Genomic DNA, 14,089 nt, shown 5'->3' on the forward strand with positions numbered 1-14,089 from the left:
TGCATGCGTGACTAATAACAATGGAATAGAAAGTGGGGCATTATTTTGTTCACAGACTAGCAGAATGTAAGTAAAAGGTCACCATGCTAGTGAGGATATCATTAAGGATTTAATTGTTCCATTGCAACTTTAAAATAGAAGGCTTATTCTAGCTAGGCCATCTGAGTGATATTGCATCTGAAATTATGTTTAGCTAAACATATTCAGCATGTATGAACATACGTTGATTCCAAGTTCCCAGCCTCTCAAGACCTCATTTTAAACCACATCCTACAAATGCTACCCGCCCCCCCACCCCGCCTGCTCCTTTTCTTCATTCAAGTGACTTGGTATAGTCCTTGATGCACATGCCACGTTTTTTCCAGGGAAAACAGAAGGAAAGAAGAGAATATGCCAGGAAGAAGTGGAAATTAAAGTGGCATTAAAATAAAAATAAAGCTGCAAAATATAATCTGGGTCAACTCTTCATGAGTTTTAAAATAAGCACCAGCAGGCTCAGCACATATGGCATTGGTTTTATGTATTTTTTTGGCTCAGATGTCACACAGAATTAGTGCAAAAGGAAAAATCCCAGCATGGGGCCTATTTTTATACAGATTAATCAATCATTTCCCATCTCCTTCTCTCCCATCATTCCCCAAACTTTGAACTTAATGAAAAATGAAATTGCTTTTTTCAAACTATGTCATGGAAATCCTTTTAGGAAAAAAAGCTAACTTAATATTTGAACCTAGATTTTAATCATCACATTTTAAATTCAAGTTATAAATATTAACTATACTTATGCTATGGCTCAGCCTCTTTTATATTAAACATTTACTGTGATATCTTATGTATCCATTTTGTTAATAGCAACACAATTTCATATATATACATACACACACACACACACACACATATATATAGCAAAACAACAAAGCCACACATTTGAAAAGATAAAAAACTACTACTGTATATTTCACTTTTTGTTAGGTACATTCTCATGTACATAAAATCCCACAATTCCCATCAAAGTGTTAAGCACATAGTAGATTCTTAGTTAGTATTTGATAAGAAATTTGATAGGCTGAATCAAATTGAAACAAATAATTGTTCAAGCTATTAGCTAATGCCTCCCTTGACTACCAGGCGTTGTAAAAATGGTGATAATGTTTATAGTATTCATAATGCAATAGAAGCTATTTTTTGTATGCTTCTATTCATATATATTCTATTCCTATAATCATATGCCATTGATTATTTCACTGAATTTTCAAAGCAGCCTTATGTGAGTGGTACTCTTAGTATCTCCACTACATAGATGAAAGAAAAGTTTTAGAGGGAAGAGTCAGATATTTTGAGGTTAAAAAGAAATCCCATACTATGCTGGGTTTTAGAGGTGGGTGGGGGACTTCATTGCAGATATACTGAGAAAGGGATATGGGGCTTTATACTATTGGTGCAGTAAAAGTTTGGAGAAAGTGTCATCCACATGGTTTCCAGGGTTCCAAAATCATGATCTCTATAGAATTTCTCACACACCCATGTTTGTCTGCTATTCCATCTACTGTTAGAAATTATATTTATGAAATGTTAAGTTAATCACCTAAAGCTTGACCCCAGTGACAAAGCCAGGGACAGAGTGGTCCTTGGTACATTCACATTCTCAAAGGGTGGTATCTTTTCACCGTTCTCAGCAATTAAACTTGAACCATGACTAACCATTGGAAAAGATGACATGAACACAGTATGTCCTTTGCCTGAGTAGTCATGAGCACAAAAAAGTAAACAAAGTTAACAATCTAGCATAATGCTGTGTTCACTTTTTTATATGATTAAAGATGAATTTATCTATACTAATATAGCATATGTTTTGCTTTTTGTTTAGAGCTGCCAGATGTCAACTATATATGTGAACAATCTAAATATCTTAATTTTACACAATTTTAAAGTTACCGAACTAAAGTTGGAGTTGCCATAAACATAGTCTTTCTTTTGTTTCTACTAATTAATTTTACCACCACAGGCATTAATCATTTGCCCAGCAGATGAAAATACTTTAAGATGACTCACGTGTTTTACAACACTACAAACCCAACCTTTATGCTCTTGGAATGTACAGTAAAGAAGAAGTGTTAGGTCAGATCAGTTAATAAAAATAAAAATGTTCCACATCCCAATTCCATGAGCATTAACTGTTTCAGAATTTCTACTGGATGCCATGTGAGAAAAGTAAATTAAAACTGGCCAGAGAGAGGTGCTCTCAGTAATTTTCATGGTAATCAGGCAGACATGGGTATTCCCTTTCCTAATCACATGCGCAGGCTCTCTCTTGATAATAAATACGTCGTGTTTCAGCCTACACAGAGGCCCATTTCAAACTATGTGCAGTGCCAATTAGCGTTAATTGTGGCTGTGTTCATCTATTCCCTTAGCACACCACTGGTAAGGCCAGGCTTTTCATTTACAAATGCAACATGCAATGCTCATGGTTAGAAGAGCATTCTAAATGTAATTGCCAATGGTCAGTCTTTTTCACTGTGGCAGCAAATTGACTTACAACTGCACAAATAGACTCATAAATGACAAAGAGTATTTAAAATAACACGTGTATATTTTTAAAAGTTTAGTTATAAGACCATGCATTCAGAATATCTGAGAGGTGGAGATGAAAACTTGTTTTAGGCTCCATTTTGGCCTACCATAACTAACTTACACACACACACACACACACACACACACACACACACACACACACACACACTCTAGCCTCTGTGATCCAATATAATTATTTACTTACTGTGACTAATACTACTTACTTAGAAGGTAAGCTCCGTAGACTTTCATGGCAAACATTGCCTCTGCAAACAACCTCCCAGCACAGACTGGGGTATGTCTTTTGCAGAAATACAGTGTGTGCAGCTCATATCTCAGTAGAGTACAGTCTCAGAGTGGGGTATCCATGGAGACTGAGCCTTCTGCATGTGCAGGGCAAGGAAGTTACTCTGCTGGCACCATAGCAACAGGAGGCAGAGGGAAAGCCAGCCTATCAGGGAAGAGCACAGGGCCTTCTCCCTGGTGACTGCAGTGTTCCAATGAAACCATCGCCCTCATGAATGGACACAAAGCATTTGAAGAAATACCAAATTGTCAAATAGAAGCAAATGCCTACACAACAGTCAAGATGAATCCTTGGACAATATTGGAGCAAAACGTATAGAATCTTTCCACATTGATTATAATATCCCAATGGGCAAGCAAGACATTATATCAAACCCCACAGAGCCTGAAATTTTATGGCAAACACAACATTTTGAGAAAAATGCTTGGTGTACTCCAATGAATTCCAGCTATTTAAATATGCACGACAGTTCACAGCACTGCCCAGAAGAGAGGAACAGGGGAGCCTTATTATTCTGAGAGAAAATGGAATACAGAGCTCTCTGGAACAATTCAAGGCAGATTCCCTCTAAATAGAAGTTTGCTCAGAAAAAAATGTTTAATAAGTTTCCACCAAAGCTCTCTATTATTTCAGAATAATTCTTACTAAGAAGGCATCCGTGACAGAATAGGACTAATGCAGATGAGATGATGAGTGGACATTCAAATGCCTTAAAGTTGTGCTATTCATAGACTTTCCTTATTTCCCATTTTATAACAATAAAAGTGATCATTTATTGAGCACGTACTGTATGCCAGGCAAATATTGTCACTACAAACACAGCTGACTGTCAAATGCCAACACCGATTTTTGCAAAGATAGAGGATGTGCATGTTTACTTCTCAATGTTGTGTAGTGCATATTAGGTGATGCATATATTCTGCTACATATCTAACACCTTTCATGATTTTCACAATCATGCAAAGAAGCTACATATTAATTATCCCCTCATATTACAGTTAAAGAAAAAGAGAGAATATTTCCTTATGTTACCAAATAAACTCCCCCCAACCGGCGCTGCTCTGCAGGTGACCTGGTCCACCCTACCTTAACGTCTAAATATAAGGTGAAGAACCCCTCCTCCCGCAATTACCTCTCAGAAACTAAGAAATCCCCTTACATTAGAGTCCTTCCAAAGCCTCTTATTACAGGGCTCTCTCATAATTACCTTCTTTGAACAAAAAGTGCCATTTGCAAAAGACATATCCTTCTGAATTGGCTGCAATCAGTGCTAGTTTTGGTTCCCTTTGGAGATCCAACTGACAGAATTGTTTAAAATGGAAGAGACAAAGAAATTTAAAAACAGATTTTGTAATTATTTGTATGGTATGACCCTTCCAGCCTTTTAATGATCACTTTAAATAGAAATACGGTCAGTGGTTAAGTTGTAGCAATCACAACAACCTATATTCCTTTTTTTGCTCTCTGAATTCAGGGACTGAATAGCTTTGGATAAGGAAGGATACTCATATATGTATACAAGACATATATGAATGTACAGAAAAACCAGCTGTCCCATGCTATCTAGTGACAACCTGCTTGCTAGTTGCACACTAATGTCCCTCTCTATTCTCTTTTTCCATAGCAAGTACTCATTTGACTATGATGTCCTGGCTGTAACTGGAAATGACATGGGCCATGGAGTTCAAGGCTACAGTGAGTTATGATCACACCACTGAACTCCAGCCTGGGGGACAGAGCAAGACACTGTCTCTCCAAAATAATAAATAAATAAAACACCTAAAAATCTCATTAGGAAAATTAGGGGATTTTATATATATATATATATATGTGTGTGTGTGTGTGTGTGTATATAGTCTCCCTATACTTTTCTGTATTTCCACCACCTCCATCCTAGGCTAAGCCATCCAAATTTAGTGTCCTGCTTCCAGTTTCACCTCAATCGAAGCTCAACAGAGTCATCAGAGGGATCCCAAACATGTAAATCAAATCATTTCTCCCTTCTTAAAACCGTCCAATGTCTTCACATTACTCTAAGGATATAGACTTCAGCTGCTACCACTCTTCTCCCTTCCTAACTCACCGCTCTGCCCACCACCTGCCACCCCATCCCCAACCCTCCCTAAGCATGGAACAATAAGGTTAAAGTCTCAGCTCAAATGTCACCACCCTAAACACTCCCCTGACCATCCCCCATCATTCTCCAGTTACCTTGTTTTACTTGTCACCATCTGAACTTATCTTGCTTGTGTGCAAGTATCAGCCATCTCCCCACGTTAAAGGTAGGCATCTTGTTTTTTCACTCCTCTATCCTTAATGCCTGGAACAATGGTGTCAGCATAGAGCAAACACTTAATAAATATTCACCAAATGAATGAATGAAAGCTAGTAAATGTACAGCCAGGAGTGAATCTATGTTTAACGGAAATCTCTTCTTGATTACGTGGTGAAATGAGGGTTCCCTTTCCTTCAGACTCCTTCAGAGCGATCACCTTCTTGCAGTGCTACAAACATGCCAGTCCGTGTATGTTGGAATACAAGCCTATTGCAGCTGTGTTGCTGAAGCATTACCCCACTTGACCGCAGTCGGCATTCATATAGCTTACTTGGCTGCTCTCAGATATAGGCTTAGGTGGTGGAAGAAATTAACCCATCGAATTGCCCAAGTGAACATACTATGCTGTTCAACAAGTAACTTTCTGTAAATAATCCTACAGTTCACCAAAATGCCATGCAACAGATTGTACCAGCAGACAGTGAGGTCCAGGTATTTATTCCTCTGGCTCCTTTTCTGCTGGTGGCTGTGTTCCTCTGCCAGAGTCCATAGTTCCTTCACAGGTGGCCTTGAAGTTCTCTCTCTAGGTTGGTAACTCTACCCTCCTCTTGCTCCTTCAGGATGCAGGAATGGCCCCAAGCTGTTGCCAGCACTCAGTATTTCACCATAGTTTGTCAGATCCCCTTAATCATGCACATACCTTTGCAGGCAGTCTCTTCAATAAATGCTCCTCAATTAGGGAGGTGGGGAAAGCCCAACCTAAAGCATATACCTGCATGATTCACAATGCTTGGTTTAGAAGTCTGTGTGTAAAAGAAGTTTCCAGGTTTATTTCTGTTATGCTGACAGTTGATAAATATGTTGAATGGTAGGTATCTGGTCTGCTGGAGCTTCCACTACTTTTGAGAGACCTATAACGCTTCCTTCTCAACACATTAGAGTACTGAGTAAGCATTTGGCAGGCCCCCAAATCAGTGGCTAAGAACACTGTGCATGCAATAAATCCCAGTAGACCCAGGATTTGGATGGCAGTTACCTTTGGAAAGAAGAGGATTATAATTCACTAATTCTTAGGGAAAAACCATTAAAGGGCCATTTGGCACCATTACATCATTTGGGTGCATCATCGAAAACACAGATGGGAGAAAGGCATGAGAGAAAACATGTAACCCTGCCATAAAGATAAACACGTAAGTCCACTTATCACAGTTAAGCTTTATTTTACTGGTTTGGTCCCTGCTGGGGAGATGTGATAAACTATAAAACGGCCTGCCATAAAGCATGATCTGCTGTATTCTAGGGGAACGTTCTTTCTCTCAGGGTGAAAGAAAGTTTTAGAGATCTATTTCAGCATAAACACAAAAGCTCTTGCTTAAGCTGACAAACTCCAATGATTTTCGTTTAAGAAAATATTCATGATATGCAGGGTAGCACATAAAACATTTTGACATGTGAAGAAAGGACTAGCTCATGATTAAGTAGAAAAACACTGAAGACCTTAATTTTTTTTATATTCATATCTTTATGGTTTATTTTACTGATTTGCATCCAAATGGCCTTGTATGTTCACCTTTCTGTACTTCATTGCAGTTACATTGAGGCTCACTGATTTTGTTACTGGCAACTGTCAACATAATGTACTTATGGACTGTATCAGCTAATTTATAAAAATTAGTAGGAATTTTTAGGGCTCTACAAACATTTTTAAAAATTGTGTTTTATATCAACACATCTTTCTTAATTTTAACACTCTCCTAGTGCAATTGAAATTACTCCTTTGAAGGTGGACTTTACTACTGTGGCAGCGGTTAAGAGTTAGGAGCAAGGCTACCCTGTTTAAAATCCATTTACAAGCTGTGTGACCTTGGATGAGTTACTTAACCTCGTTGTGCCCCAGTTTTCTTATCTGTAAAATGAAGGATAATGATATCCGTTTCTTGCACCGATATTAGGATGAAATGAGTTAAGTGCTTGGAATTTTGCTTGGGACAGACAGTGCTCAATAACCATTCATTTAAAAAAACTAATCAAATTTCAGAGTGTTATTCAAGCCCACAATTACACCTAATATATCCTTCCAAATATTTTCATAAGGCTCATAGTATTTGAAATAGCTTACAGCCTGTATTTGAGGGTGGGGTTTGCTGCTAGAAGACCTTAGCTTACAACTTGTGAGCTATTAGAAAAATAATGCCTTGCCAAAGTATGCAGAATGTCTTCATATAACCCAAATCTTCCCTTTTAGCATTAAATTTTTAATTTTTTGCCACTTTACGGAGACACTATTAAAATGCTTGACACATTTTTCTGCCTTCATATGCATTGTGTTTTGCCAGCTCCGCCATCACATTGATTCAATCTGCTTTTACATCAATTACTGCACTAAGTGCTACAAGTAATAAAAGCCTTCGATGGCCTAAAACACTTAAAAGGCCACCCAGGCCGAGTGTGGTGGCTCACGCCTGTAATCCCAGCACTTTCGGAGGCCAAGGCGGGCGGATCACCTGAGGTCTGGAGTTTGAGACCAGCCTGACCGGCATGGTGAAACCCCGTCTCTACTAAAAATACAAAAATTAGCCTGCCGTGGTGGCAGGCACCTGTAACCCCAGCTACTCAGGAGGCTGAAGTGGGATAATTGCTTTGAACGTGGGAGACAGAGGTTGCAGCGAGCTGAGACTGCACCACTGCACTCCAGCCTGAATGACAGAGCAAGACTCTGTTAAAAAAAAGGAAGGAAGGAAGGAAGGAAGGAAGGAAGGAAGGAAGGAAGGAAGGAAGGAAGGAAGGAAGGAAGGAAGGACCGACCCAGCTTTTTAGTGGTCTCTGTCTGCTCACTTATATTTTCCCATCTCTGTTCATTGTCAGCCATCAGCTGTAAATTCATACTCCTGCCTGTCCTCCTAGAGCAAGTATTCCTCTCCTTTTATGCGAACTGGGATAACATAACCTGCTAGATTTTTGTTTCAAGTACACACAAATTGTGCGTGAGAGTTTTAGGAGTTTTCCTGTACATAAAGTGCACAGAATGTAGGGCATCTATTTTAAGATTACAAGTGACCATCAGTAACATTTAGTGAGGAATTACTTTCTGCCAGGTCCAACACAGAGCACTTGATATTCACTAATTTCATCTATTTAATATTTTCGATAACCCATTATACAGATGCAGAACACAGAGGCTCAAGAAGACAGCAAGTAGCTAAAGATCACACAGCTACAAAATAGTGGTATAAAGATTTGAACCTAGTATGCTGGACTCTAGAGTCTGGTGGTTAGAAAGTCCTCCTCCACCTGCACCCAATAACACAAATGTACTTTTTTTTTTTTTTTTTTTTTTTTTTCCTCAAGATAGGACAAGTTGGGTAATCTGGGGAGAGGCTGTGTAAATCTATGCTCTCAACTCCCCTCTAGGTTGTTTCAAGTTATTGCAAGAATGGCCTACTCTAGGTAAGTTGTCTAGCTGTGTTTTATTTCACAGAACTAACTTTGAAGTGAAAGTGATGCTCATGATAAGAACAGAAACATTTGTCGGCTTCACTGTGTGTGCATGAGCCTCTATTAAGGGAATCAGTGTTGATTAATCACTAACCTCATTGGTGCCTTTTGAGTTTTCCAGGAAATGCTTCTGAATGTGGGAAATAAGGTTTTTTAAAGTAACCAATCCTCTGCTATTGTTGTAAGGCTATTAGAGTTCAGCTTAGCTAGGTCTCCAATTTCAGTAGCAGGGGTAGTGTCTGATGACAAGGGGATGCTAACTTAGTTTGAATGCTAAGGAGATACAGTGACACCTTTCACATGCAGATTTTAACATTTCAGTTTCTAAATGTGGATTGTTTTAAATTTTAGTGACTCTAACCATTTGCTCTTTGCCAATCTCCTTAATCGCCACCAGTGCTTTTCTCCTTTCACATTTTCTACTTATTTGTTTAAATTATGTAATGGTTTTCCCACCTCTCTAATTAACCTTGTGGACAAAAAGATTTAGTACTTCCCTTTGTAAAACAATGACATTAGATCTTTTTCTTCCTTGCTTTAAGATATTCCCCAAGTAGGAAGTCAAGCCTTAAATGAGGCCCAGCACTGCCATTTAATATTCTAAGGAAGTAATCCAATTAGGTAGGTCTTTCATTTCTGGGTAAAAAGAGTTTCATCAGGAAACTGACTGCAAACTAAATACGGGAGGAGCACCCAGGAGAAGGAACACCCCAGATTCCTAAAAAGTTTACCAGTTGTAAAGCCTTCATTCCTCTTCTTTTAATCTGTACCACAGTCCAAACTTATCATACAGTATTCTGCCTTAAGTTACAAGCTCTCTAAAAGCAGGGATGCTGTGGAGGATGTTCTTTGTCACAACTTCCCCACGCTCCTCCCACACAAAACATAATCTCTTGCACAAAGTATAAACTGTACTTCTCATTTAAGTATTTATTGGACAGCGTTAATACTTTATGACAGATACAATATTAGGCTCTGCAGATTCAGCCTTGCGTGTTTTGCAGAGTTGTAGACAAAAGAGAAACATGAAAACACAAAGCCACCATCCAACTGGACTGTAGGACTGTTTTTCTTTTGCTCCTTGGTGGCAATTTTTAATTAAATCTGCATAGGCATTAAGTGATAGAAGCCAAAATGACAGAAGGCTCACTGCCTCCAAGAAGTTTCCAGAACCAGTTCCTGCCTGGAAACAGGAAGGGCTTTCCTGCTGCGCGTGCTGCCGGGCCCTGTTGGCAAGGTACAGGCTTGCTCGGCTCACCTTTCCAAGCCCTTCCCCGATGTCCTGTGACATATTTCCCTTCTTCTTCTGCATCATACAGTCAGGGAACATTATTATCTCTTTATCTTAATGACCAAAGGGGCATTTTAATAACTCCTTCCTGAGGTGAACAGCAGTGTTCCAGAATCTAGAGCAAGAGACCTAAAATTAAATGGGCTTAGGTTACTTAATGTTAAAGAGTCCCTGAGCCTCTGTATAAGAGCCACTAATTGCTTGCTATTTTAATAAATTGGTATTGTTATTAATGAGTTGACTTATTTCTTAAAAAGTAGAGCATGCATCAAGAGTTGAAGATCCGTTTTGGCTAAGAGGAGATGGTCGCTTGGGGCTATGGAGGAGGCAGGACATTTTAACCTGAGAGCAGTATCCTCTTGTGTTTTAACAGATTATGTCTCTGGATTCTATAAATTTCAGAGTCATCAAGGGGCCTCGCTTCCAGGATTTCCTCTCTTCATATTTATGAGACTGACAGTTTTTCTGCTAAAAGTTCAGAGAACTATAGGTCATGGTGCAGATTTTTGTCAAAGAACTTACTGTGCAGAATTGGGTCACACTCAAAAAAGTTGTAGCAACCTTTTCAGTGATGACATTAGAAATTTTAAGCGACTAAAAAAATAAGCTTTAAGGACCCCTTTACCTTGGTTAAATATGAATAAATAAAAAGATCACCAGCTAAAAACTGCTCGGGTGATATTTATGCCTCTGAGCAATTATATTAGAAGCAGTTGACAAAGTTGACAAAAGTGGTTGTTTGAGGCTTTGGCTTTGGGTAAGGGTCATTGAACTAGGATTCATAAATGCTAACAAATGAGATCCATGAACCCCCTGATACGGTATGTGATATTTTGTGCATATGGACACTCTTCTGGAGTATGGGTGCATAGTTTTAATGATTCTCAACGATCCATGAATCAAAACAGCATTAAGAAAAATCCTTTTATCCTTCCTTTATTCCCTGTAATTTTTTTTTTTTTTTTTTTTTTTTTTTTTTGAGACAGAGTCTCTCTGTTGCCCAGGCTGGAGTGCAGTGACATGATCTCGGCTCACTGCAACCTCCGCCTCCATGGTTCAAGCGATTCTCCTGCCTCACTCTCCTGAGTAGCTGGGATTACAGGTGCACACCACCATGCCTGGCTAATTTTTGTATTTTTAGTAGAGATGGGGTTTCACCACGTTGGCCAAGCTGGTCTTGAACTCCTGACCTCGTGATCTACCCGCCTTGGCCTCCCAAAGTACTGGGATTATAGGCGTGAGCCACCACGCCCGGCCTATTCCCTTTAATTTCTTCATGAAGATGGAGAGTCATAATACTTCTCATCAAGATGAGTGGCTGATCTTTAGCAAATGAGTATTTTCTACAGGATTAGGGAAATGTTCAGTGTGAGTTCTGTATATATACACAGAGTTTTAAGTATTTTGTTAACATATAATTATTAGGATTATTGAAACAAGGAAGGGCCATGATAATATTAACTCTCATATAGACGTAGTTTGTTCTTACTGTGCCATACTTGTCTACTGTTTTACTGTTTCCTTGTATTGCCATCACCATAAAATGTTTTGGGAATGAGGTGGTGGGGGTAGGATGAGGATAACAAAAATAAAATCATTACAGGTTATGTTCAAACCCTACAATAGCTTCATGATGAAACATACTTTTTTTTTTTTTCAATCTATGAAGCTGACATTCTTTCCTACATCATTTTATCTTTTGAATCCCATAGCCTACCTTTGCTGTTGAGGTGGACAAATGTTGACTGAGTCCCTAATGTGCACTAGAGCCTGTGTTCTGGTAATGCAAAAGATGACGGGAGGGCCGGGCACAGAGGCTCATGCCTGTAATCCCAGCACTTTGGGAGGCTGAGGCGGGCAGATCATTTGAGGTCAGGAGTTTGAGACCAGTCTGACCAAAATGGGGAAACCCCATCTCTACTAAAAAAAAAAAAAAAACAAAAAAATTAGTCAGGCATGGTGGCGCTTGCCTGTAGTCCCAGCTACTTGGGAGGCTGAGACAGGAGAATCCGTTGAACCTGGGAGGTGGAGGTTGCCGTGAGCCGAGATCGTGCCAATGCACTCGTCTGGGCAACAGAGTGAGACTCTGTCTCAAAAAATAAAATAAAATAAAATAAAAACGTATGAAGTACTGATGCACACTACATGGGTGAACATTGCAAACATTATTCTAAGGGAAAGAAGCCATGTACAAAAGCCCACATATTGTATAATTCCATTTGTTTGAGATGTTGACAATCGGCAAATAGAGGCGGAGAGTAGGTTAGTGCGTTTCAGGGACTGGGGAAAGGGGGAACAGAGTGCTGATGGACTTGGGGTTTCTTTTTGGGAGTGATACAAACTTTTTAGAATTAGTAAATGGTGATATTTGCACAACAGTTTGAATAGACTAAAAACTATTGAATTGTACACTTTATAGGGTGAGTTATGGTATATGAATCATATCTCAATTTTTCAAAAAGGCAGTTGGGCTAAGGGAGACAGTCCTGGCCCTTGGGTACACAAGGTAATTGTTTTATTTATTGGCTAAAATTTCATGACATTCTTTAACTCACTGTCTCTTTCTTAAATATCAAGGGTACTCAACACCCTTTGTATCATCCCCATCTTTCTCATTTATAGGCTGTCTTTCCTTCTTCATTGTGTAGCATTCCTTTTCTTTTACAGGTTATTCCAAAGTGGGAGACTATTAACGAATTCATTACAACTAATGCTTATCAGGCACCACTAGGAAACAGAGGATTTCTTTTTCACAGTTTAAGTTTTCCTTGGTGACAAAAAGACCTAATATTTGGTTGACAAAAGCAAGATGAAGAATAATTCATTATGATGTATTGCGTACATCAACGACTCAGGAAGAACAGAAGCAGAAAGAGATGCTAGCATCCTATGGAAGAGGACACAGGGCCAGGCCTTGGCCTCATCAAAATAAACCATCTGTAGCTCCTTGCACAATAACGTCAGCACCCAAAAAAAAAAAAAAAAAAAAAAACTTAGAAGACAAATGTAAGAAACGAGGACTCATGCAAGCCAGTAATCTGTCTTTTCAGCTTGTAAATACGAATAGCATAACTGTGACGGTTAAAGAGAATAATGCAATATAGAGGATACCTCCCAATGACGATGAACACATCCTTTTACTTTAAAGTTATCATTTCAGCTTCTCTAAAGCTATCTTTGTTTATCTACTGCATGTATATTTCTGAGATACAAAGTATTCATTTACATAGTGCAGACTCTAAGAATTGACCTTTTCTGATGCTGCTGGCATTTCATTCACTGCAGTAATGACCTCCATTTCATCTTATAGCTTCTAATATTTTGTAATTATTGAACATTTATGTGTGTATATACATATCGCATTCATATTTACATCTCTAAAAGAAAAGACTATAACTAAGTTAGCAAGTATGCCCAGCTCTACATATTTGCATCAAGATAATGCCCAGCTCTACAGAGATTTGCATCGAGATAACCTGTTCTCTTCACAGTTTGTGGTCACTTATGATAGTACTAACTAATTGCTTAGTATAATTGAATCCAGAATTGCTCATATAGTTTCAATGTTTGTTAAAACACCTAGCTTATATTTCTTCAACTTTTGTTTCTTTTCATAAAAAAACTCTTTATAATGAATACACATGTCACTGTAGGTCACTATAGTTACTCAGTTATTAAAAACCATTTCAGACAATAGTCCACTTTCTACCCTGCCTCCTTTCAAAATGATGCTTTGGATGCGGGGTGCAGTATTAGTGATCCCCAACTCGATATACAGTTGTCTAGTTTCAAACGTGAAACTTCTCCCATCACATTGTTCTAATGAAAGCATGGCGAGTAAGTTCACTGACCTGGTTTCACAAGGCCTGACTTTGATTCCTTCTTATATCGAGAGGACTGAATGCTTCCTTCACCAACCATTCCAATCGTGCATTTCTTTCTGGTGAAGTCTTCATCACTTCCAGGGCAAAAGCCAATGGGGCTGTTTCCAGCATCTGAGGGTGTCTTCACAGGAGACACTGACTGGCTGCTAGGACAGCCTGTGTCATCTAGAAGACAGGAATCAATAGGTGTTAATTGATGAGGAGGAAATCAATGATGACGATGAGAAGCCATGTGGTGCGCCACACACACACACACGTGCTCT

At 38.9% G+C, this 14,089-nt stretch overlaps 1 protein-coding gene across 20 annotated transcripts in view; it reads right to left on the reverse strand.

Moving 5' to 3' along the window:
• SYBU (syntabulin) overlaps nt 1–14,089 on the reverse strand; it is a 116,676-nt gene that overhangs the window by 30,739 nt on the left and 71,848 nt on the right. For 18 of the 20 annotated variants that reach the window (XM_073999313.1, XM_045398601.3, XM_073999309.1 and 15 more), the window contains one exon: nt 13,794–13,991. In XM_073999313.1, the coding sequence (XP_073855414.1) occupies nt 13,794–13,991 (198 nt within the window). Of the gene's footprint in view, nt 1–2,798; nt 2,951–13,793; nt 13,992–14,089 lie in introns of those variants that run through there. The other 2 variants (XM_073999316.1, XM_005563948.5) reach the window with 1 other exon arrangement.

This window comes from Macaca fascicularis, chromosome 8 (genome assembly GCF_037993035.2).
Source record: "Macaca fascicularis isolate 582-1 chromosome 8, T2T-MFA8v1.1".
Taxonomy (NCBI): Eukaryota; Metazoa; Chordata; class Mammalia; order Primates; family Cercopithecidae; genus Macaca; species Macaca fascicularis.